Raw genomic sequence first — 26,944 nt, 5'->3', positions numbered from 1 at the left:
AATCTAGTCTGCTCAGGCAACATGTGCATGTATCTTTCAGGTTGCATTGAATGCTGGACTCTTGATCTCGCTTATTAAACTTACCATATGATAGAACTGTAACAAAAGCTGTTAGGCATAAATATTTGAAATTTCTGGAGTTCAAATGCTGCAGGAAAGTTGTAGTTTTGTTACAATTATTTATTACGTGTCTTTTGTAGTTTAATGCTTGAAACTGCACATATTCATCAAAGAGAGAAAAGACAAATTTGCAAGTACATGTTTTTTATCTAAACTTCGTAAGGGTTTGATCAAGATAGAAAAGTTTTTCCAGACTAAAATAAAACCAAGAAGCCTTCTTGGGAAAATTCTCCACCTAAGACATGTATTTCGTATCATTTAGGTTTCTGTCCTTTGTCACATTAGCCTCACAAATACTTTAACATTTATATGTTGTGTGCTATACTTTGTGTTGGTAAAATCATTTCCATGCTTGTCCACTAGAACAAATTGAATATCATAAATATTCCAGCATTCTGGGCTTCCCTGAATGGCATAGTGGTAATGTTGTCACCTTGTAATCAAGGCATCCCAGGTTCAATATCTGGCAGAAACACATTGCACATTAGTTTAGATCTCACTTAAAACAAAAATTAAAACAAACAAACATTCCAACATTCTGTTAGATTCAAGACAAAAATGATACAGATGTCAATCAAAACATTGAAAGTTTCTCTTGCACTTTTAGCGCATGAGATACACTATGTGTACACTATGTGGTCAGAAGTATCCGGACACCCACCTGAAAATAAAGTACAAGTTTGGGCAACCCTCCATCGGGAACACTGGCAAACAATACGGTGTTGGCCCACCCTCAGCCTTGATGACAGCGTTCACTCTCACAGGCATACTTTCAATCAGGTGCCGGAAGGTTTCCTGAGGAATGGCAGCCCATTCCTCGCAGAGCGCCAAAATGAGAAGAGGTATTGATGTGGATCGGTGTAGTCTAGCACGAAGTCGGCATTCCAAAACATCAGAGAGATGTTCTATGGGATTCAAATCAGGACTCTGCGCAGGCTAGTCCATTAGTGGGACGTTGTTGTCGTCAAACCACTCCCCCACAAGCCCTGCAGTATGGACGGGTGCTCGGTGGTGTTGAAAGACACAATGGTCACCCCCGAACTGGTCTTCGACGGTAGGCAGCATGAAAGCTGTTAAAATGTCAACGTAAGCTTGTGCCGTGACATTGCCATGTAAAGCAACAAGGGGGCCAAGCCCCCTCCAGGAGAAACATGACCACACTGTAACCCTACCACCTTCGAATTTCACTGTCGGCACTATAAAGGCTGATAGATGTCGTTCACCAGGCATTCGCCACACCCACACCCTACCATCGGATCGCCACATTGTGTACTGCGATTCATCACTCCACATAACGGTTTTCCACTGTTCTATGGTCCAGTTTCGACGCTCCTTGCACCACACGAGGCAGCGTTTGGCATTTGTCTGTGTGATGTTTGACTTATGGGCAGCTTTTCGGCCATGGAAACCAAGTTGCCGCACCTTGCGCCAAACAGTAATGGTGCTTGGAGTAGATCCTGATGCAGTTCGGAATTCCTGTGTGATGGTGGCGATGGATGATTGACGATAATGCTGTACGACCCTCTTCAACACTCGATGGTCTCTGGAGGTGAACATGGGAGGTTGGCCTGCACGCTTTTGGGTTGTACATATCCCTTCACTATAACATTGGAAAGTGGACAGAGGGATGTTTAGAAGGGTGGAAATCTCACACACAGACTTCCTACACAAGTGGCACATCTCCAACTGACCACGTTGAAAGTCTGTGAGTTCCTCAGACCACCCCATACTGCTGTCTCACACTGTCTGCAGACTACTGAGTTCGCTGACTATGTGTTCCATGCGGTAGATGGCAGTACTGTGTCGCCCTCTATGATAAACACACGTTTCGCGGTGTGTCCGGATACTTTTGATCACATAGTGTATTTCTGATTATTTTCTAATTTGTGCTGAATGGGTGAGAATATATAGGGTATCTAATAGAAGTTTCACAATTTAATAACATGACTTTTAGTTGACCTATAAAGGCATACTGTGGGCCTCTCTGATGGCATAGTGGTAGTGTCGTTTCCTTGTAATCAAGGGTCCCAGGTTCAACACCTGGTGGAGTCACATAGCAGTTCGATTCCCACTTTAAACTGTAGGTCCATCACGATGAGCCTTCCTGTGCATAAAGTGGACTTAAAACAAAAACTTAAACTCAGTTACATACTGTGCTTTATGTGATACACTAACTTTTATTATTTCAGTGATATGAGAAACTTTGGTGACTTATGCATCTAATCATTATTTCAACTCTGTCCATAATAGACATATGTGGGTGGTTTGAGAAGTAAGGTAAATGAATAAGAAAATGGTAATAAATTTCATCAACTTGTATTTATTTTTCAACATAGTCTCCATTGAGCTCGACACATTTTGTCCAACGATGTTCCAAAACCATTACTGTTTTTTATAAAATCATTTCGCCTGGTCTGCAAAATAGCTGTTCACAGCAGTGGCGTTCCCTCCATGGAACAGAGGGAACAGGCTGTTCCCTCCTACTTATCGCCCATTGAAGCTATTTAAATTGTCTATATTAACATAATAAGAACACTTCTTTCTCCCGAAATCAACATTTCCAAAAGTAACGCCGAAGAAAAACTTTCACAGTGACTGGGCATTTGTTTACTTCACCTACCCTTGTCGTTCCACCCTCTACGGCCTGATGCCGAGTATTTCCGACCACGCGCGAAGGTAAACAATCCTCACCACGGAAGCTGAACTCTCTAGCTGTTCCCTGTGAGAGACATAGCGAATTCCTTTTCCTTCGAATTTTTGCTATGTGCTAAAGTTTAATTGTGTCGTATTGATAGTTTTGAGTCTAGTAAGTCCATATTTTCCTAATTTCATTGCAAAATTGCGTGTCATTCATAACGAACTTGAAAAATCTTCTACAGTCTAAGCATCTGCTAAATGCCTTGGCTAAACGCTGCGAAATAGCTTCCGAGGGAACAGCTCGCGTCCACCTGTTCCCACCAGCCCCAAGCCAAGACGCATGCAGCGGCAGGACAAGAAAGCGAATGTTGCGAGCGTAGGGTTGCGAATGTTGTATGATCGACCGGCTGAAGACGAAGGCTTTTAGTTCATTGAACTTTACAGAAAAGACAGCAAACCAATACCTATCCTAACTGGATTAAAGACTAAAACGAAATCATACACAAGGCATTTTCAAACAAGTTACTACAACTCTGTAAAATGATTAACTGGATACTCTTCCAGCGGCAAATTATTATTGTCCTTGTTTGTTCCTGAGAAGGGAGTTTGGAACAGTTCGGGTTTTGTCACAATTTCTATAAATCTAGCGGACGTCATGAAAAAACTCTGCCATCTGAATGTAATTATTTCATTGATGTTTGAATTAGGGGAGACCGGGGTAATTAGAACATGGGGTTATTGGAACATGTTAATGTAGAATAATTTAAAACGAAAAGACTGGTGTAATAACATTTCATACCTATGTACCTACACTAAACCTACATGCAGAAAATTTGTTATTGGAATAACTACACAAAAGTAAGTTTTATTTGACTTTTATTATACACCTGCAAAAAATGATGTGATGCATGCTTGGTGCTTCTCTGCTTCTGCATATACTGGATGTGAATGAAAGAACCCTTGCAAAATTTTCTTCACCCCTATCATAAAACATAACGGCACACATCTTTCCATGTGAGTTTGGTTGTCTATGGGCAATTTGCCTGGTTTTTATAAGCGAAGTTCTTATTACCCCAAAAATTTCTGCAAAGGGGTTATTAGAACATTGCGTAATTTGCTTGATTTTGCTTGGGGTAATTAGAACAGTCATGGGGTAATAAGAACATCATCTTGAAATACCATGAATATGACAATAAAAATAATACATTGTCATAACAACATTTGAAAATGGTTAGGCTAAGTTCAAAGTTCCACATTTGTGCAATATTTATAATAATTTAGTCATAACAGTTATTTTTGACTGGCAATATGAAAAACAAATATCTTCAATCATATGTGTTCTTTCAGACAAGAAAGATATGATACATTCAAATTTATAATTAAATTTATTGAAATTGTGTACATTTGCATTGGCATCAAGGTTTATATACAAAGGTCAACTCTTTAAAATTGGTCAATGTATAATATGATGTCATACTTGGTATTTTGTATCAACATTCAAAAAATGGTAATTGTAATCATTAGATAAGTATATTGTGATATACATAGTAAAATAGAATCAGAGGATGACGATGTAGGCCTATTCAAACTGGAAAAGTACTACGCTGTATATTACGAACGAAAGTGGTATGTTGGTAGAATTATTAAAATCTCTAATGGCCAGTCTAAAGCAACAATCAAGTTTCTGGAGGAAAAAGAAACTGGCAAGTTCGATTGGCCACGAAGACCTGATGTTGAGGAAATTGATAGGAAGTTTATATTTTACGGACCTTTGTAGTTAAATGGAATCGGTCCATTTACCCTTCCATTGTATGACATCATTAAGAGCAAGTATGAAGCTTTCAAAAAAGAAATCAAACATTCAAATCAGTAGATCTACTGGTGCCAAACTGACAAATGTTAATATGGGTCAAGTGTTCTTTGGTGTAGCTTTTGTCATGTAGCCTATATTTTATGGTTTCATATATAATTGATTTTTGAGACTGATAAGCTTCATTTCTGGATATATTAGTTTTTCACGACAGTTAAACCTGTTAATGTAAGTTATCTTAAGTGTTTTCATAAGTATTAGCACTACTTGTTACAAATTGGTGTAAGTTTTTCTCCAAAAAAGATGCTTTTTTGTACTTTTTCTAATTGATATACTAGATTGTACATGTAACTATTAGAAGTTTTTTCTTTACTACATTGTAGAATGGCCTATAACCTTTCAAATAAATCATAGAACACTGATTTTCATTCACACATGTTTGCTTCACAGCTGGGAAATTGAACTTTATGAAAAAAGACGTTAACTTGGGATTTTATTTAAACAAGCATTGATAACTCCAGAAGAAGTAGAGCTATTGTGTTCAAATTTGCAGGATAAATGAGACATTTATATATGATGTTCTTATTACCCCAACAGCAATCTAAAGCTATTCAGTTGAAATTTCTAACTTATGTTCCATTAACCCCAAATGGGGTAATTGGAACAATTTTATGGTGTCATAACAATTTTTTTTTTTTGGATGAGTATTTGCAATGCAGGTATGGTCATTATTTTTTTCAAAAATATACAAAAGATGTCCTTTTAAATGGTAGAAATTTTTAAAAAATCCATCAGTAACTTTCTGAGTAATTTACAGTGGAACTTCTACAGGCTGTTTCCTGTTCTAATTACCCCGGTCTCCCCTACAAGAATACTCAACTCTACAAAAAAATGCCAAAGTAATCTACAAATAGAGAGATGAAACAGGTTTCGACCAAACATTTATTTCCTCTGATCACTCATAAATTGCTTTCATTATTTTTTTTCTTTGTTGTGCATCAACAATTTTGTTTTTAATGTTTTCTTTACATTATATCATATTTGCTTTAACAATGTTATTGTCATAATTTTAACATGCTTCATGTATGTCACTTCTGACAAGTTGTAACATATGTATCGTATATTTATTTAGTTCATTTCAGTAAGGGTTGAATTTTACTTGGTCTACTGCATTATATTACGACAGGTATGGGAGAAAGGGGGGGGGGGGGCAAGTGCAGGTCACCTGTTCCCCTGCCTGATTTAGCACCGCATGCCACTGGTTCACAGCATATCGTTATCAGAAAATTATTGTCCTCCGAGCCATCCTTTGAGGTTAGGGAACAAATTGAAGTCAGAGGGAGGTAGATCGGGATGATCCAACTATTCGAACTTAAGTTCATGGATTTTAGCCATAGAAACCATTGATGTGTGAACAGGTGCATTGTCCTGGTGGTGGAGGATTTTTCTTGGCATGGTGCAGTCAGGTTTTCTTGATTTCTTCGCTCAATCTTTGCAGCAAACTTTCATAGTACTCACCGGTAATTGTCCTTCCTTTTTCCAAATAGTCAATTAAGATCACATCCTGTGAATCCCAGAAAGCCGATGACATAACTTTTCCGCCAGACGCTACTGTTTTCACCTTCTTTGGAGCAGGTTCCACTGTGCCTGTGGCTTTGACTGTTCTTTCGACTTTGGCATGTAGTGGTGGACCCACGTTTCTTCAACGGTCATGAAACTCTGCAAAAACACGCAGACAAAATGTCCATTTGAATACGCTTTTGATCTAACGTCAGCAAATGCGGAACCAATCATGCACAAAGTTTTTGCATGCCTAAATCTTCATGTAAAATATTAAAAACTTGTTTGGTTGAGATCCCTACCATGTCTGCTATCTCCCTGGTCTTCAATCTTCGGTCACTCAAAACCATTTCATGGAACTTAGTCACCATACCCAAAGTTGTCACATCACTTGGGCATCTGCTGCACAGTTCATCTTCGATGCTCATTTGGCCACGTTTAGAGTCAGCAACCCACATATGTACAGTCTTCAAATGAAGGGGGAAGACTCGCCAAGGTCATGATCTAACTTTGTTTTTTATTTGGTTTGCTGTTTTCCCCTTTAAAAAATAAAATTTTATTACACCACGAATCTCCTTTTTGCCCGTCATTTTTTAAAATCCTTGCACGTTCACCTACTTCGCGTGATCAAACAATAACCTCACAATGCACTGGGCTGAAACTCTGCAAGGGCTCGTTTGAAGGATCAAACTTATCGACCGTGCATCGATTTTGATTATGGTGCTGTCATCTCTACATCGTTTACCTTACTACCCTAGTAGCATACCCCCTTCAACTGTGACAATGGCATTGATTATTTTTATCATTCTTACAAGTTAGGTACATGTGGTCTATAACATACCTCACAAAAAATGTCCAGGGATGTAGTGTCAGAGAACCTAGATGGTCAGGTAATTGGGGCACACTGTCAATCTGAAGTTGAGTACAGACAGAGTTGAGAAAACAATTAGATGCTATGAACATGTCGAAGTGGAGTGAACACAATGAAAACTTTTATTGCATCACAAAATACATTAGGTTCCTGTGTGTCAATTAACCATCATGTTTTTAAATTGAGAAGTTGTAAACAACCTTTATAGACATCCTATATATTAATAATATGGGTTAATTAATTTGCTTTTAAATCAGTATATGTATTGATAAGAGATTTATTTGTGTTGCAGTCCAACTAAGTCAGAAGATGATCACATAGTTCCATCACCTACAGCAACCCATCACCGTGGTTCAATGGTTCGTTCCTATAGTCAAGATACAAACTATGCACCAAAAGAAAGTGAGGTAAGTTTGATACGTATTGTTTGTGATTTTATTGTGTCTGTATTTGTTTTTAAATGATTATTTAGATATGTATTTTAGTTTCTTTGTTCAGCGGTGGTTCGTTATGTTAGTAAAATTGACTGTGCTAGTGTGCTTTGTGTTAGGTTAACTGGCGTAAGGAAGGAAGCACCAGTTGGAATGAGTAATGTGGAAAAAGAAAGGATAAAGAGTATGAATAGATGAGACGTTTAACAAACAAAGAAACTTTAAAAGGTTCATGAAAAGTTGGAAAATAGAAATAATCATATCCTTCTCTTACAAAAATATTAATTAGTGACAATTAGAAGCAACGTGGAAGGAAGTTGATGTAGAAAAAGAACAAAAAATCAGAAATAATAGCATGTGATAAATTGTGAATTAAAACCATGACTGTCACTTGAACCAAAGACTTCAATAAGTTTTCGCAGTACTTCATTATCTAAGCTTCTGAATTACCTAAGGCTTCTCCCACAGCCATCATTCTGCTGTTGTACACATAAACTTCTATGATTCTGTAACTTTTTCTAGCTTGCATTGATTGCAAAGTATATATTGCCCGTATTTAAGAGATGGGTCATTCCATGTGAAATCAACAAGGTCCTCAACCTTACAATTTTTGATTGATTTGAAATTTGGCATTCTGGAAGGGCCAACTGAGATAGGAAAATATGTAAAGTTGCAGATCCATATCTTTGGTATTTTAGACATTACAGTGTTGCAAACTATGCGAGGTTGACAATTTTTTCCAACATCTTGTTAACTTTAAATTGCAATATTTTGGCAACCAGGGAACCTATAGAAGTGATTCAGATGGCATTGGAAAGGTCATGAAGGGCTCTTTCACACGAGATATTGCATATCCAGGCCAGGGTAAAAAAAAACAATTGAAGTTGATGTAAAGAAAACTTTGGTAGCCATTTCCTCAAAAAGGGTCTTTTAAGTTTTTTCAAAAATTATGTCATACATACACTATTACTTAATAACTACAAAATTTCAAAATGGGATGCCAATGGGATCCGGAGTTATGTTAGATTTAGGGTAGTGTAGAGAAGGTTAGGTAATGCATGATAACATAATTTGATAGACAATGTCCTAATATTCAAAAGTAAAAGTTTAACAGAAATGAAATACAATGTTGTTTGAATAAACGTAAAAAAAAAAAAAAAGGTAAAGTGTTCCCCTGTGCTTAGCACCACGCCATGAAGGTGTATAGGGGATGTGGGGGTAATGCCCCACACTTTCTTGATCCGGTCAGGAGTGGGGGTGATGTGATCAGCATCACGCCCCTGACTGCCTTTACCCCCCAGGGTTTCCCCCAGGTACCCATGTTATTCGACACTGGGTGGGCGCCGGGGCCGCTTCCAACGTTAGAAAAGTTCCCGGATTTGAACCGTCCGGGGATCGAACCCGGGACCTTGAGCATGGTAGTCAGACATGTGGCATTTTCGGCTACAAATGAGGCTCGTACCAATGTACAGCCTAAACGGTGCACGATACGTTGAAAATTCAAGCATTTTAGATTGAAACTCGCCTATTTCCAACAACTTTCCCCCTCTTTCCATTTTTTGCTATGTGCACTAATAACAGGAGTTACCTATGGGACCGGAACTTTTAAATCACCCTGTATTTTTAAAAATTGCAAATTTAAACATTAGGTTCATGTACGTTAATTCAAACAATATTGTATTTCATTTCTGTTAGACTTTTACTTTTGAATATTAGTACTTTGTCTTATCAAATTATGTTATCATGCATTACCTAACCTACTCTACACTACCCGAAATCTAACATAACTCTGGCTCCCATTGGCATCCCATTTTCAAATTTTGTACAGTTATTAAGTAATAGTGTATGTATGACATATACTTTTTTGAAAAAAATTAAAATACCAGTTTTTGAGAAAATGGCTACCAAAGTTTTCTTTACACCACCTTCAATTGTTTTTTTTTACCCTGACCTAGATATGCAATATCTCGTGTGAAAGAGCCCTTCATGACCTTTCCAACACCATCTGAATCACCTCTATAGGTCCCCTGATTGCCGAAATATTGCAATTTAAAGTTCACAAAATATTGGAAAAAATTCTCAACCTCGCACAGTTTGCAACACTGTAATGTCTAAAATACCAAAGATATGAATCTGCAACTTTACATATTTTCCTACCTCAAGTGGCCCTTTCAGTATGCCAAGTTTCAAATGAATCAAAATATGTGAGGTTGAAAGGTGCCTCTTCACTTGTTGATTTCACATGGAATGCCTCAGATGGTGGTAAAAATTGCTGCGGTGTGCATATATGCGTTCATGAGATGAGCCTCCAAGCCAGTGTTGTTATAAATTGACGAAATATGCTAGTATTGGAAGGAATCAGAGTATTGGCTTCAGTATTAATAATGAGCAGGAAAAAGTAGCAAGCAGTAAGTGTACATCGATGTAATGATGTGATTATCTGATAAGTAGATGGAAGCCTGCTGGAAAGCATTAAAATGTAATCATTAGAAAGAATGGTTACAAAATGTTGCATCAATGACAAAATCATTTGTTCTTCAGAGACTAAAGTTTCTTTTAAACCATCCAGTTTCTGCTAAGAAAGCTAATTGGAACTGAAGCTGCAGCTCAAAGTGGGATCCAATTTGTTGTGCAGTTTGCATCAACAGAAATTGAACCCAGAACCCCTTGAATACAAGGCAGTAGTGTTAGGAACAATGCTATCGAGAGTCCCCTTGTCAGTTTATTGTAAAATACACAAATGGAGGTGACACCCCAGGAAAGGGTAATTAGTGGTCAGATAACACAAATAAGTAGTTTTTAGTAGGATTGCTTTCACTCAAGAACCATGATCACTGAAGCGGAAGCTCACCCATGTATCAAGTTAATGTTAGTAGAAAAACAAATTGAGCCATGGTGGGCAATCGAAGGTTGGAGTTACTTTTTTTATATATATACGAGTACTTTACACATATTTTCTCACTGCATAAAGTGGCTCTGAGGTTCAACCAGGCTCAAATAAATAGGTACGGGGGGGGGGGGGGGTAAAGGCAGCTGGAGCATGGTCCTTATTACATCACCTCCCAAAAAATGCCGGAGATCGAGAATGTGTGGGGTTCTACCTTCATGGCATAGTGTAATATACACAGGGAACTTTACCTACCTTACTAAAACAGCAAGAATAGTTGGTTGCAAGTTCTCTTTGCACTGAGATAGTGTAATGACTACAAACGTAATTTCAAAAACTCAAGATTCTTGTCTTTATATACCAGGATCATCCTATCAATGATCATTCATTCACATTGCAACACAAACACTTTTAATACGATACCTGACCAACTTCTACCAATTACATGTAGAAAACATGCCCACATACCAATCTACTCATCATCTACTACCTACAATCAAGGTTACAGCCTTTGTTTAGGCTAAGCTTGAAATTACACTCATCAGGGTGTAGTTCAGAGTGAGGTGCTGAAGTCATGTGGCACTCAGCATACTTCTTGTGAAAAGAATATGTATTGGGCTCTGAATTCATGTTAATGCTAGTTAGAGTTACTAGTTGGTGCTATTTCTTTTTGTATATTTACAAAGTCCTCTTTTCAGGCGCACAGAGTCTTTGAAGCTAGGTCATTGCAGGTAAGACAAATTCTCCACCCCCGTAAAATCCATTCCTCCATATTGCATTTTTTCTAGCCCTACACTTGTAGCAAGCCTTGCAGAAATGTCCAAGATAGAATGCTTTCCACACTCCTCTTCTTTTTTTTTTCATAATCACATGAAATAAAAGCTCAACCTGCCCTGTAGAATTGTACACATGCTTTTTTTATGATTATTGCACACTGATTGCACTTATGATACTACCACAAAAAGATGTGTGATTTTTTATATAGATGCAGATGTTTGGTGAGCATTAGTTTATCATGCACAGTTTTCACTGTATTTTCTTTATTTCATTCATGCCTTTATCGAGGTTATTTAATCCACCCAAACTTGCACTGGTGAAACCTAAAGGAGAACTGTAGAAAAAATTAAATCCTGCATTCAAGAACTGTAACATAGGTCTTGATATGGGTTCATCTATGTGCAGACTAAATCAACATGCATGGGAAGAAACTGTTATTTTAAAAAATCCACTCTGGGTTCCTATATACTCCATGTATGAATCCTCTTGTGTTAGGTAGTTTCTGTAAGGAAGAATTCACACTGAAGAGACAAGCAACAGGCAACACGTGTTGTCGTTTGTGACATGCCACACAAGCCTACATTAGATTGGTGAAATCTTCAAGCAACATGTGTCGCCTGTCGGTGTGAATTCTCCCTAAGAACATGCATCAGCCTGAATTGTTCAGAAACAATAAGTATTTCATAAAATATAAAAAAACGTTTACTTACATTATGTGAGTAGTAGACCCCCGAAACATTGCTTTTACAAATGGAACATACTCACATAACGTAAGTAAACGGTTTTTTATATTTTGTGAAATACTTATTGTTTACTAAAGTGAGTAATTCGCACCTCTGCAAATATGAATTGTCATGAACCATAAACATCTATAACACCAGTTTTCAGCCTGCACTGGAAAGGAAAAAGTGCACATGTTGTTAATATTCTGCATTGTTTGATCGTTCACTTTGTAGAAAAAGAAACAATAACAATTCCATATTAATTTGCAAAAATGTATTCATCGCCTATCACTCTGTGACTATTTGCAAACAAACACTTGTTAATGTGCCATCAAAATCAATATAATTGTAATTAAAATAAATTTCACCAAGTAACATGGAATTTTTTTTCCGAAGAAGTGAATTTTACAGTGTGTTTGTTCCATGAATATTTATTAATTTTTAAATATTCCTTATCTAAATGTAATTTTTAAAAAAAGATTGTATAAATTAGTCATGAGCCATAATTTCATTTTGTACTTAATATTTCATACAAGAAGAAGGCACTGGAAAATTTGAAGGTATATTGTAGATATTTTATCTTTCTGGATAGTTTACATAATGTATGCAACAACACAGAGAATTACATAAAATGAACTTTTGAGATGCACTGAGATGACAAAGATCCCTTATTGTCTAGCTCCCACGGGTAGGTACATGGAGAATGTTCTGAAATTCCTTGTAATGGAGATATGATGTGTATGTAATATCAGGAACCTTTCCTTAAATGTTGTCAGCATTTTTAGTATTTTGTAAGTGAAATAAAATAAGCAAGTTTTATGATCTTTATTGTCTTTTGTGTGAAATATTAAAAAAAAAAAAAAAAATAGAAAGTTTATAATTAGGTCGGTCGGAAAAGAATGAGATTGACCATGTCAATGGAACGTGTTCTTGCTAGGAGAAAATCAACTATGGTTCACTTAACTGGTGACCTCATTTTTGTGGAAAGATTGTGTAACAACATCAGTGATTGTGAATTTAATATGGTCAGTGTGTGGAAATGACGATCCTAGCCAAGCAGCTGTGTTTCATTTAGTGCATGCTTTCAAAAATCAAACCAGGTTTCACATGTGAGAAACAGCTGGAATTTAAATTCTGCTGCTGGAATGGTTCTCACATGGAGAAAAGATCAGCACTGACAACTACTGTGACCAGCTCCATCGTCTTTGTCAGAGAATTAAGCAGAGATAGCCAGTGAAATGGATGAACACATCTTTTTTGACATCAGGCTCCATGCATCTTCACATAATAGAGTAACTACAGGAACTCAGCTATATCATCATCAAACATCCTCCATATTCGCTGGACCTTGCACTCTGATTATGCCTTGTTTGACAGCATGAAAGAGCCAATATGTGGCCAGAAATTCACCTTACAGGAGGCTGTGCACACCTGGTGTCATACCATTCCGAAATACTTGTTCTGTCCGGCACTTCCAAACAGTTTGCCTCAATGTATTGAGATAGGGGGAGAATATGCCCAGCATGCCTAAAAACCTAAAGTTTCTGCCATGGGATCTTCATGTTCAAATGAGGAGAGAGTCATTCTTATCCGACCAACCCAAGTAATGTTAATGGTACTGCTTGATGTGTATTTACTATCGATTTTCCATTTTTCCAACAGCTTCTCAGATTTTTCTTTCCTGTGCTAATTATGTATTTGTTAATTTAAGGTTGTTCCACAAAAGACCCAATCAGAAAATTGTCTCATGTTAAGGAGTGCAGGCACCACCTCAGCAGTGAGAAAATCAATGGAGCTGGCTCCATCTCTTGATGAAGAAACATACTCAACGGATTCGAACTCCACTATAGAAGAAGAGAAGAAAAAGAAGCGAAAACTACACTTCCCTTTCACTAGGAAGCATAAAAATAAAGCTTCGTGACGCAGCTTTGTTTTATAGACTAGGCACATATTGTTATTACAGCTTCATATTCTACCCCAGTGTATCCTATTTATAATATAAAATATGCAACTGATGCATGGAAAGTGAAGTATTTTGTTCTCATCTTATTTAAAACTGTAACCAACTGTTCGTAAAACTTGGGGATGAATAATACGTATTACCAGTTGCTGCCAGCAGGTGACTTTGTTTCTCTTTTGTGTCACCTGGAAGTTTATACAAATCTTATTGGGAAAGTTTAAAATAAATATAATGGCCTTAAAGAATATGTATGTGTGTTAGTGTGCCTATCATGATGGACCACTGTTATTTAATAGGCAAGGGTTTTTTCTTGAGAATAAAAATAAAGAATGTAAAATTTTGTCTTACACACAAGTGTGAATTCCTCTGAAGTGTAGTATTATCTACAAATCAGTGATATTGTTAAAAGAAACATTCTTTTTAGTTGAATCAGTATTTTTCAGAGCTTTTAAGTGTTACATCACTTTGTATATAAAGTGAAATGTGCATAGTGCAAATAGATTTTAAATGTTGAGACTTTTTTTTTTTTTTTGGTTTGGAGATAAGTACAGTTTGTTGTACGTTATTTTATATATACTGACAACCTGTAAACATACAGAGCCTGAAATATAATTTTTATCAATATGTCTCTCTTTTTACTGCACAGGTGATTTTTTCACTTTAGATTCGTTTATTCTTGAACTGAAATAATTATTGCAGTACCATGCTTATTTTGAATGAATATGTTTTTGTGTGCGACCATTTTGCACACTTCAACCCATAGGAGGAAAACCCTCTTATCAAAAATCCTTACCTGAAAGTTAGAAAATGTGTGTTAAGAGCCCCTTGGGAAAAGTTAAAAGTCCAAGGTTGTAAAGGGACCTGCACAGGACATACACAACACATTATAAAGGTAAGGACACACTAAAAACTTCATCAAAAACATAAAAACATTTGTTAGAACACTGCCATCATCTCCCAACATGGATGAAGGTTAAAAGTTTGTCTCAGGAAAGTAAAAATGGCACATTCAATAAAAATATATTGAACACTTAAAATAACATCACACACGGGACACATGGGAGGGTTCAGCCATTGCATCAAATGACCATGGGTGAGATGTTTGTGTCCAGTCCGAAGCCGAGTTATAATGACATCATCTTGATGGTAGAGGTGGTACGAGGAATGCCATGCACAATGGTGGGCTTGATAACACGATGCTTTTTATCCGTTACCTCATCCCACTTTCCTGCCTTATGTCAAGAAAAGAGAGCAACAAAACACATTTTACAGGTTTTGGCTGGCAGAAGGTTGACCAGAACATACATAGCTGTCTGCAGGAGCAGTAGCAGACAGCAACAGCATTGCCCATGTGACTGAGGAATCAGCAGAAGAGGATTCTTGCACTGACAGATAATTACGCAAGCCATCAAAGAATGCGCTTCATTACAGGCTGCCTGGATTTAACCCAGATATGCCTAAAAAATTTGTGGATGTAAAACAACCTTTTTTTATTACTTATTTTTCACACCATGAAAAAATTAAAATGGACCATGGCTTACCCGAAATTTGGACCGTCCTACATATAGGATGCCAGGCATATACACTACCACAAAATTGCTATATGCAATATTACCTTGCATTTTTTTTATTTCTTTTATGTTACGACTTATCTTGTGTGGTAGGTAAGAAAACATTTAACATGTAAGCCTACGTCGCATTTGATGCACCTGGTTGTTGTCTTTGTGTGACACAGTCGGCACCACGTCTGCTTCTCCCGCGGAGCGACGTAATGGTCCAGTCGGTCGCATCTCAGGTCTCCATTCTCTTCTCGGTCTTCCTTTCGACGTACGACGGGCACTGATATTTCCTTCCAGAATCGCTCTGGCAACTCGTCTCCGAAAAGAAAGGTGGTCAAGGTTTCCACCCGACAACTTGTAGAGTTGCCAATAGCAACTCCAATAGCATTACACTGCAGTATTGGTACCTTGTCATCGGTTCAGTTCACCACAATGAAATTCTTGTCTTCAGCCAGTCGGTAGTTATGACTTCTACAGGGTTTCTTCATCATGTCTTTTGATAAAGTGTTGGGGCATTTTTCAGTTCTATTCTCTCTCACTTTACCAGTAACTCGCAGGTTCCTTTCTGACAGTGCCATAAGAAGAGGAATCGAAGTAAAGAAATTTTCGATGAATAAATGATAAGGGAGATCAGGCACAGATGCTTCAAGCCCAAGGTTTTTATATTCTGGTTTCAGTGGAGTCGACGCTCCCTGATAAGATTCCATTCATACGACATATCCTAGCTTCAAAGCTCCAACCCAAAGCTTGTGCCCATATCTGATGTACTTCCCTCGAATGAACTGCTTGCAGCCATGTCTTCCAAAGTATGGTACCGTAGCTTCGTCAACACTGCGGTTCTCTTCTACCAGCGCATACTCCTGAAACTTCTCATTCAAAGCGTCCATTAGAGGGCGGACCTTAGCGAACTTGTCAGTCTTGTCAATGTTGTTGTTTCAACCAGATGAAAATGGCTCATGATGAACTCTCTCGTCATAGAATCGGTAACAAGTTAATTGTGTGCATCTTTACTTCGTTCCCAATACATTCTTTGGCAAGGACCTTGGACGTAGCTGCTCAAAAGGAGAATGCCTGTGAAACATTTTATTTCAAGTCAGAATATCTGTTCGTTTATCTAGCCATTAGCTTAATCAGATTTTCATCGATGAATAACAGGAAAAGTTCAAGAGGGCTGTTCAGACTGTAGTGAGGCACGTTATGATGTCCCCATTCTACTTCTGGAACAGCCACGTCAGCTTTCTTCCAAACTATTGGAGGCTTCTTCTGTTTTTTTGATGGTGGTGCCCGTTTTCTACTGGCGCTCTTTGAGATTTCTGATGACCCTTTCTCAGTAGAGGAATCGTCGGATTCAGCTCGCAAATCAAGTTCCGCTTACGCTCGTAGCTGAGAACCGGGAAGATTATTTACCACGACGTAATCCTCTTCTCCGCTGTCTTCATCGGTGATGTCACCGGAGGTAAAATGGTTACACAGATACTAGTTCCTGGTATCTCATCATCCTCATCCTCTAGTAGGGAACTTACTTCGTCCAAGGTCAGTATGAAAGCAAAAGATTATTTTTTTGCTATTTCTAGGGAGCGAAAACCCTGATTTGTACATAATATTTTTATTTGTTTTGTAAATAACAAGTTCAGTAGTTTACTTATCAGTAAAAGTACCACAGACATGAACAGTATTCTTGTCAAAATGCTTTGAAATGATTATAAATGGGCAATATATTTGCTACATTTTGTCTGTGTATATGCCTGGCATCCTACATATAGGACACCAAGGTTTCTTCCCAATTTTATAGTCTTGTTCATATTATATTGTTATTAATAAATATGATAATAATCTATGTATCTTTAACTGTATAAATTTCAAAAAGTAATATTTTAAGTAACTTTTAAATATTTTATTTACTTACTTTTTTCTGGCTCCAGCAGCAACAAGCATGATTGCGCAATTTCTTCAATTTCGTTAAATAAAAAAGACGTCCATTCTCCACAAGTGCATAGATTCAACTGAATGACACGATAGAACAGTGTATTATGTACAGGTATAAACATGTACGGACATGAAATTCTGTAAAGTTGATGAATTAAAATAAACCAATTAGCATCCTACATATATGATGCTAAACATATATGGGTTAATCACTTTTCGTATTTGTTCAATGGATGTTGATTCTTGCAGACATGTATTACCTGGAAAGCTTGAATTACGAGGGTCACTATTTATATTTTGAGCCTTGGCCACACTGATTGAAGTTAGGCGCGATTTGACGTTTGCACGGAATCGTCTGGCATTGACCATAACATACTTCAAATGTTTTGTCAATAGCTTGATTTGTGTTGTTTATGTTGCCTTGGAGATTGCGCGACAACAATAAAATGGAATTAACTTGTGAACATTTTTGTGCGATGATTTCTTACGATTTTCAACGTGGATTATCAAGACAAGAGTGCATCGATCAACTTACTTCCACATTTGGCGATGAAGCCCCATCCTTTGCCACTGTGAAACGCTGGTATAACGAATTTATTCGTGGCCGCCATTCTCACCGACGAGATTCGCGAAGGTCGTCCAAAATCAGTTGTTGTTCAAGAAAACATTGATGCTGTGCAAAACCTAATAATACTGCTAGATCGTCATGTGACATACTGTGAGATTGAGGCAACCATAGGCATTAGTTCCATCAGCATATATAAAATATTACATGATCATTTAGCTGTGAGAAAGGTATGTTCTCGTTGGATCCCACACAATTTGACAAAAACTCAAAAAGATGCTCGCGTCAATTGGTGCAAACAAATGCTCAATAAATACAATCGTGGTGCTTCAAAAGACGTATATAAGATTGTAACAGGTGACGAATCATGGATATATGCATATGAGCCGGAACGTAAACAGCAGTCGACTGTATGGGTGTTTCAAGATGAACCCAATCCAACAAAAGTTGTTCGCGCTCGAAGCACATCGAAACAAATGGTCGCCTGTTTTTTCGGGAAAACTAGTCATGTGGCAACTGTGCCTTTAGAGGAACGTAGAATGGTCAACTCTGAATGGTACACAACAATTTGTTTGCCAAAGGTCTTCGGTAAAATACGGAAAACAAACAAACGCCGTCTGATCATTCTTCATCAAGACAATGCCAGCCAGCTGTCACACATCTCGTCTAACAACCGACTTTATGAACAGTCAAAAAAATCGAATTGATGGGTCATCCGCCGTACAGTCCTGATTTGGCACCCAATGACTTCTTCTTGTTCCCGAATGTCAAGAATAAATTGCGTGGACAACGATTTTCGTCGGCGGAAGACGCCGTTGATGCGTTCAAAAACCATATTATGGAGGTGTCTCAAGAAGATTGGAAAAACTGCTTTGACAAATGGTTTGAACGAATGCAAAAGTGTATTGACCATAAAGGAGAATACTTCGAAAAACAATAAAGCAGGTTTCAATGCCAAATTCCTGTTTTTTCATTGTTAGGCTCAAAATATAAATAGTGACCCTCGTATATGGGAAATTTTGTCTGGAAGAGAACCAATAGAACCACATCGCTCCAAGTTCTCAGGAATATTTTTTTTTATTGTGTAGATTGGGACATGTGAGGTTTCAATAAGTAAGATTTGACACAGAACGTCACTGAAAACATTTCCAATACTAGTTACATAATTACATACCTGTGTCAGTTTGTAAAAATGCTTTGTCAGTACATTTTCAATCGATTAAGCAGTGACGTGCACTGCTAGTCTAGCAGAGATAGATCAATCAGTCTCAAATCTCTAATTATTTTCAAATCACAATATTTATTGTTTTGTTGAAGCCACAGTTCATATGCAACACTTTTTTTCATGCGCTTCTTGTTCCTTGGTGCATTCAGCGGCCTAGCTCGCTCTTTCTCCGCCTCACAGTTCCAGGTAGAAACGGGTTTTCGAAGGGAAAGGGAAGATTTCTGCCTCTACCTCCCTTGCCCCCTCGCCCCCACTCCAATGGTTGAAAGCCCGTGCTTTCAGGTCCCTCAGTCTATCTCCTATAGGACAGATAGGGGATTGGATTCCCTTCGCTTCCTTTGTAAATCCTCTAAAGAACTAAGGGGAAATTTTTCTGCAGTACTTATGATCTCTGTATTTACACTACTTTTTACACGTTGTACAATATGTATGTATAATATGGGATGTACTTTTATTATTTATGCAATTGGAACGTCTTATATGCAGATAAAAATTTTATGCTTTTTTTTTTAAAATATGGAATATATAATGCTCTCGTTTTAGTAGTGTTTTATTTCAATATACTCATCTCTTGGCCTCCAATAAAAAAAATGGATAAGCTAAACAATCATAAATACGGATGTATTTATTTGGGCAAGTGAACGCGCGTTCTAATTCTTGTCTTTGGTTTGGTTTATTTTATTTTACTTCGCTTTTCTGCCACATTTGGTTATCGCGAAAATGAGGATGAGTGATGATATGATGAACGGACCTCACAATCACAAAGAATAATTCAGGCCCGAATTCGTGACGAGCCAGCATTCTTGTCCTTATGTGTTGTACTCTGCCTGCAGTGAATAATGAAAAAATTAGAAATGAAAAATGTATCCCAGAACTCAAAAAGCCAAATGAATATCATTGAAGAAAGTAGAAAAAAGGTTTGTTTAAAGGTGTGTTTTGTTACCCATTGCTTTTTCTAGCTGTATAGATTTGATCGGAATAAGTAGCTAAGAGCTTGGAAAGTCGTGAGGGACAATCATAAACAGAGAATTCTAGGCTCCTGATTTCACAGTGCCCTGCAGATGCACTGGGAGGAAATTATTTGTATTTTCTTCTCTCTTCCATCACTTTACCTAATTTCTACCATGACAATGAACATTGAATAAATTAAACGGGTGAAGAGTGGTTGCAAAGAAACACTCATGCAAAGGCCAGGGCTCGAGTCCGGATCCTTCAGTAACGAGATCGTGAGATAGGGAAATCAAGCAATGCAAAATTTTTGAAAAAACGTTAATCATATATAAAGATGATAATTCAAAAATTCAATTAAAAATTACTACTCAGGAAAAATGCAGTTTGCTTTACCGATACCCACGTATCCGAATGGTTAGCGCCTTCCTCACATGTTTGTTGTCGGCCGACCTCCGTGGGGGAGTGAAAGTGGTCCCGGATCTGTACCCGATGGAGGTATATAGTGGTTCGGATCCCACATTAAACTATAGGTCTAGTTCCGATTAGCCTTTCTGTGTATAAAATGGACTTAAAACGTCAAATCAACCAACAGTGGGGGAGTGGTTACCGCAGCGCGCTACAACACCAGGAGTTCCGGGTTCGAACCCCTACCTGGACATGGGTGTTCTTTGTGTTTGTCCCTTCATTAATTTTGTCGTATCATCTTCGCGATTAACCAAATGTATCAAAAAAGCGAATCAAATCAAATCATTCATTGATTGATTGTTTGATTTGGTTTATTTTACTTCGCTTTCCGCCATATTTGGCTAATCGCGAAGACGATACGATAAAATTGATGAAGGGGCACACACACAAAGATCACCCATTGCCAAGCCGAGATTCAAACCCGGCATCTCTGGCTCAGTAGTCAAATCAAATGGTTTTTGATTTTCGAAAGTGGGTGGAAGTTATGTGTACAATTTTTTTTAGTCATTCCTAACCTTGCAATTTTTCCTGTATTTGACGATCTTCTTTTAGGAATACTGCGCCCTAAAAGGAGGGGGGGATTAAGACCCGTTGGGCACGCCACTCATTGCTACCCCAAGTGTCGACGTCACCGCACGTCACTGCGATTAAGATGGTACAGTTTCAACCAATGCAATTGTATAGAGTACCATAGAATAGTATATACTAGGGATGGCCAAACGGATCCGGATCCATTCGGATCCGGATCCAAAAATTCCGGATCTGGATCCGGATCCGAGAGTTCCGGATCCACGGAACTGGATCCGGGTCTGAAAGTTTCGGATCTGGATCCGGATCCGAAAGTTCTGGATCTGGATCCGGATCCTGATCCGAGAGATCCGGATCCTGATCCGAGAGTTCCGGATCCGGATCCGGGTCCAAAAGTTTCGTATCTGGATCCGGATCCGAAAATCCGGATCCGGATCCGAGAGTTTCGTATCTCAATCCCATTATAATATTACCACACCTTAAAAGGTATTATGATCTTCGATTACAAATAAATTTTTCGTTAGTCCTACAAGAATTTTTTTCAAGTGTTGTTCCTAAAATACTTTGCTACGCATCGGCTAACACACTCGTGCACAAATGTCCGAGGTGATTTTGTAAATGCCATTGAAACGAATATGTATTCATTCGAATGTATTGGAAATGAAAACACACATAAATGTGAGACATTCCATTCCAGGATGAAACCTTTAACACATATAACAAGATAGAAATGTTATACAAAAATTATACATTGTTCTACAGTTACAGTTTTACAAATTAAAATAAAACATTATAATATATGCAGTGTTAAATAATTACCAAGTGTAAGGAAACTTGGCAGTATAGTGGGGCCCAAAGGAAGAATTAGGTGGTTTTTTTTGTTTGAGCTAAAAAACGGGTTTAGGGGGCAAAACCCCCTCAAATGTAAAGATGAGGATAAATTGAAGTGAGGATCTGACCCTGTGTCCCCCTCCGATTTCCATGATACTTTGCAGGTGTGTGTATAAACGGGCCCAAATGAAGAAATACGTGTTTTTTTGTTTCGGCAAAAAATTTGTTCTAGGGGGTAACCTCCTCTCAAATGTCAAGATGAGGACAAATTGAAGTGGGGATCTGACCCCTGTGTTCCCCTCCGATTTCCATGAAACGTGGCAGGTGTATAGAGGGGCCCGAAGGAAGAATTACGTGTTTTTTTGTTTCAGTTAAAAACTGTTTTAGGGGGCAAAATTCCCTCAAATGTCAAGATGAGGACAAATTGAAGTAAGGATCTGACCCCTGTGTTCCCCTCCGATTTTCATGAAACTTGGCAGGTGTATAGAGGGGCCCAAAGGAAGAAATACGTGTTCTTTTTTTTCATCTAAAAAACTGTTTTAGGGGACAAAACCCCCTCAAATGTCAAGATGAGGACAAATTGAAGTGAGGATCTGACCCCTGTGTCCCTCCCATTTCCATAAAACTTGACAGGTGTATAGTGGGGCCCAATGGAAGAAATACGTGTTTTTTTGTTCCAGCTAAAAAACGGTTTTAGGGGGCAAAACCCCCTCAAATGTCAAGATGAGGACAAATTGAAGTGAGGATCTGACCCCTGTGTCCCCCTCCGATTTCCATGATACTTGGTAGGTGTGTGTATAAACGGGCCCAAATGAAGAAATACGTGTTTTGTTTTTTTTTGTTTCGGCTAAAAAACTGTTTTAGGGGGCAACCCCCCTCAAATGTCAATATGGGGACAAATTTAAGTGGGCATTTGATTTATGTGTCCCCCTCCGATTTCCATGAAACTTGGCAGGTGTATAGTGGGGCCCAAAGGAAGAAATATGTGTTTCTTTTTTGTTTCAGCTAAAAAACGGTTTTACAGGGCGAAACCCACTGAATTGTCAAGATGAGGACAAATTGAAGTGGGGATCTGACCCCTGTGTCCCCCTCAGATTTCCATGAAACTTGGCAGGTGTGTGTATAAACGGGCCCAAATGAAGAAATACGTGTTTTTTTGTTTCGGCAAAAAAATTGTTCTAGGGGCAACCTCCTCTCAAATGTCAAGATGAGGACAAATTGAAGTGGGGATCTGACCCCTGTGTTCCCCTCCGATTTCCATGAAACGTGGCAGGTGTATAGAGGGGCCCGAAGGAAGAATTACGTGTTTTTTTTTTTGTTTCAGCTAAAAACTGTTTCAGGGGGCAAAATCCCCTCAAATTTCAAGATGAGGACAAATTGAACTAAGGATCTGACCCCTGTGTCCCCCTCCGATTTTCATGAAACTTGGCAGGTGTATAGAGGGGCCCAAAGGAAGAAATACGTGTTTTTTTGTTTCAGCTAAAAGACTGTTTTAGGGGGTAAAACCCGCCTCAAATGTCAAGATGAGGACAAATTGACGTGGGAATCATCTGACCCCTGTGTCCCCCTCCGATTCCCATGAAATTTGACAGATGTATAGAGAGGCCCTATGCCCCCTGTTTCTTCCTATGCCATATTTACGTGGTTTCGGGGTCAGATCCCCACTTCAATTTCTCCTCATCTTGACATTTGAGGGGGGAGGCCTCTATACACCTGCCAAGTTTCATGGAAATCGGAGGGGGAGACTTAGACCTCCCTAGTAAGTGTATTAATTAATTACAAATCGCGCACGCGCGCACACACACTATATATGAATGGCTTATTGCAGAAAGGGACCTGAGTCACTTTTGCACAATTCTGAGAAAAACAATGAAAAATCGTATAATATTAATAGTGTAAGAAAGAAATGTGCCGTTGTTGGCTCAAATATTCAACATAATGAATAGTTAATTTTGCAACCCTCGATGCACCTCCCTGCAGTATGCTGCTAGACACAGTGGAGATAAAAATGTGACTCAGGTCCCTTTCTGCAATAAGCCATTCATATATATTAGCAGGTAACAATATGTTATAAGCACATTCTTACTTTCCAAAGAAGCGCATGTGGGATGGCAAAACGGATCCGGATCCGAAAATTCCGGATCCGGATCCAAAAGTACCGGATCCGGATCCGGAAGTACCTGATCCGGATCCGGATCTGAAAATTCCGGATTCGCGGATCCGGATCCGAAAGTTCTGGATCCGGATCTGAAAATTCCGGATCCGCGGATCCGGATCCGAAAAATTTTAGGATCCGGAACCAACCGGATCCGGATTTCGGATCCGCCAGGATCCGGATCTGGCCATCCCTAGTATATACTCTATGGTTCTTGACATACCTACAATGAGAAATCTATCAACACCATTGTCCTCATTTCTCGCCAATTGTGTGAAGATTTTTGCAGAAGGACACTTGTCAATTCGCATGACAAAGACGAAATTGGAAAGAGTATAGCCAAGGGCACCTACAAGGTGCAAGGGCGCACTTGCTTCCCCTGAACTGGCTGAAAAAAAAACAGCTTGGGGAAGGGTGGATATATTCTTGTATGCATGAACATGGAGAAAATGCAGTGGGATGGGGATGCCCATGCAGTTTATCCTAGTGATTATGTTTTATGAAAATTTTCTTAACTGGGGATATCATCACCCCTGCCCCCCTTCTGAGAGAAAAACCTCTGGGCAGCCTTGAGTAGAGCACTTTTGCAACACCAGAACAACTATGATGTGTGAATTATTTGTAATGTAAGTTACTACAGTGTTACCTTGAGAAGAGTCCAAAACCGTGGATATCAGTGGCATATTATCCATGTCACTGCATTTAGTGGCAGTAAACCAACTTTTCTCATATATTTTTTGTACAGTTAGCTTTAATGTATGGGAAATCGCTCATTATATATTATGCAAACTATTAAAACAAGTTTTAAATCCCGAATTTATGTAAATTATTTAAAGAAAGACTGTGTTATGAACACCACTGATCGTTTTCCAACGCAAGCTCTTGACCAGGTTGGTTGTTTGTAGGGAGGATGAGAAAATGGACGATTGGCCATTTGAAAACATGCAGCAAACAACACTTTCTTCCTGCACTGGGCAGAGACAGTGTTGCTTACATGAAGAGAAATCCAGGTCCAATTGTCGGTGAAAAGGGAAATTTTATAAAAATACAAAATTGCCGGAAATTTTTGAACTTGTCGGTCTACTCTTGATTTACTTGCAAGCCTGTTATATCTAATTCATCTAGATGAGATGGGTGTGTAATAAATATATCCAATAAACAGTGGCGTGCCCAGGGTTTTCGAAAGGGAGGGGTTATGTGTACATTTTTAAGTAGTCAGTTCTCATTTTACCATATTTTCTTGCCTTTGGCGTTCTTTTTTTAATACTGAACCAAAAAGGGGGGTATAATAACCCCCACCAACCTCCCTCGGGCACGCCACTGGCAATAAATAAGAATTGTTGCGGTAAAACAGGTAAAATTTGCAGGATACACCACTGGTGGATATAGTGACAGAGTAAAGTTCACCCTGAAGTTTACAAATCGATGCACACCAGTGTATGTAGCCGACTTAATTGCCGGACTATGGCACTGAGTTGGAGGTACAATTTTTTGGAGTTCCCTCTTTTTCCTTTCCTCTACGAATGGCCTTGACACATCTCGCAAACGAAATGGCCATTGCGTTGCTTTCGGTGAAAAAGACGCAGCCAGGTATGACAAAAAACACATGCAACTGAAACAACAGATGTGCCAAGGCCATTAGGCACGGTGCGCAACCGACAGTTCTAGGAAAACGTACCTTGTGTGCATTGGCCATCCCTCGTACATCTAAGACTTACCCTGACTAGAAATATTAACAAAATAAATGACAATTCAAAATGCAGAAAATTAATTGTACCAATTGCAAATCGTTTAGTTGGTGATCCATTTATAACCACACCCAGTTAATCACGAAGAAAGAAAATGAATACGTAATACGACAATTGTGTGGAACCTCATCAATAACGCATTTGTTTACATTGAAAAGGCAGTTTCGTGCTCATCAAATTATGACACAAGCACGAGATGACCCCTTGAATATCAATATTCCTATCCATTTTATATTGTTCTTAACGCATTCATGTTCTGTAGTCTTCTGCACAGAAAACAATAGTATAGTCTACCTATACTAAGTGGTTAGCACAGCTTGCTAAGACGCCAGGGGTCCCGGGTTCGAATTTCAGCCTGGGTCTATGGACGTTTTTCGTGTTCCTTCTTCAATTTCATAATCATCACTCATCCTCATCGTCACGATTAGCCAAAAGTGGCAGGAAAGCGATGCTAAATATCAAATCAATCAAGAAAACAATATTACCGATAAAATCTTGAACATTTAACTTTGGGTCCCGTTATTGGGCCGTAAATACTTTTTCTTTGAGTTTTTCGTTCTTGGTTTTATTCTCTCACAGTGACGGTGATTAGGGGGAGGGGGTGGTGTCACATGTCAGATTTTATATCTTCTCTTAGCAAAAATAAATGCATATCGAATACAGTATCTTGTTAAATATATAAATATATTTGTTAATACAGGAACTGTTCGTTCATCACAAGTTTATTAGACATACAGATGTTCGGCAGATGGGTTGTTTTCTTCTTGATGACGTAACGTTTGTAAAAGGTGAATTTATCCATGAAATGAATACGAAATCTATGCACTAGTCTTGCACTATGCAGATAGAAAAAGCGTCAGACAACTGAACTCTTGAATTTAGAACACAAATGCACATTTCCTGATGTCAGTTGCTTTCTTCTTCGTAAGTAATGAACTCTTTTACAGATTCTGGCTTCAGATAAATTTTAGAAATTCTGGCAATTACTAGGGACATCGATTTTTCGGTGTTATTTTTCCTATTGTTCGGTCCCCCCCCCACCAAATCGCATTTTTATTTTAGCACAGCTTTCTTCCAAATATACCCAAAATTACACTTTTAAACTAGTATTTTAATTTCTTGCGCCTGTTCGTGACAGTTTCATACGTTCGAAACCATTTTTGAGGAAATTATTTTCCTTTATTTCTCGCTCAACAAATCCCGATGTTACGGCTCG

General features: G+C 38.4%; 1 protein-coding gene across 2 annotated transcripts in view; it reads left to right on the top strand.

Moving 5' to 3' along the window:
- The window catches only part of Stim (stromal interaction molecule), a 102,312-nt gene extending 87,919 nt beyond the window's left edge, over positions 1-14,393 (top strand). Inside the window, exons 13-15 of one of the 2 annotated variants that reach the window (XM_083136004.1) lie at positions 7,291-7,405; positions 11,015-11,047; positions 13,527-14,393. In XM_083136004.1, coding sequence (XP_082992130.1) covers positions 7,291-7,405; positions 11,015-11,047; positions 13,527-13,736 — 358 coding nt within the window. In that variant the 3' untranslated portion in view covers positions 13,737-14,393. The remainder of the gene's footprint in view (positions 1-7,290; positions 7,406-11,014; positions 11,048-13,526) is intronic. The other variant, XM_083136013.1, reaches the window with a different exon arrangement.
- The last annotated feature ends 12,551 nt before the right edge of the window (positions 14,394-26,944 follow it).

Source organism: Lepisma saccharinum, chromosome 1, assembly GCF_977018435.1.
Source record: "Lepisma saccharinum chromosome 1, izLepSacc3.1, whole genome shotgun sequence".
NCBI classification, from domain to species: Eukaryota; Metazoa; Arthropoda; class Insecta; order Zygentoma; family Lepismatidae; genus Lepisma; species Lepisma saccharinum.
Note: the sequence above shows the minus strand (reverse complement) of the source record. Positions and strands in the feature narration are given on the sequence as shown.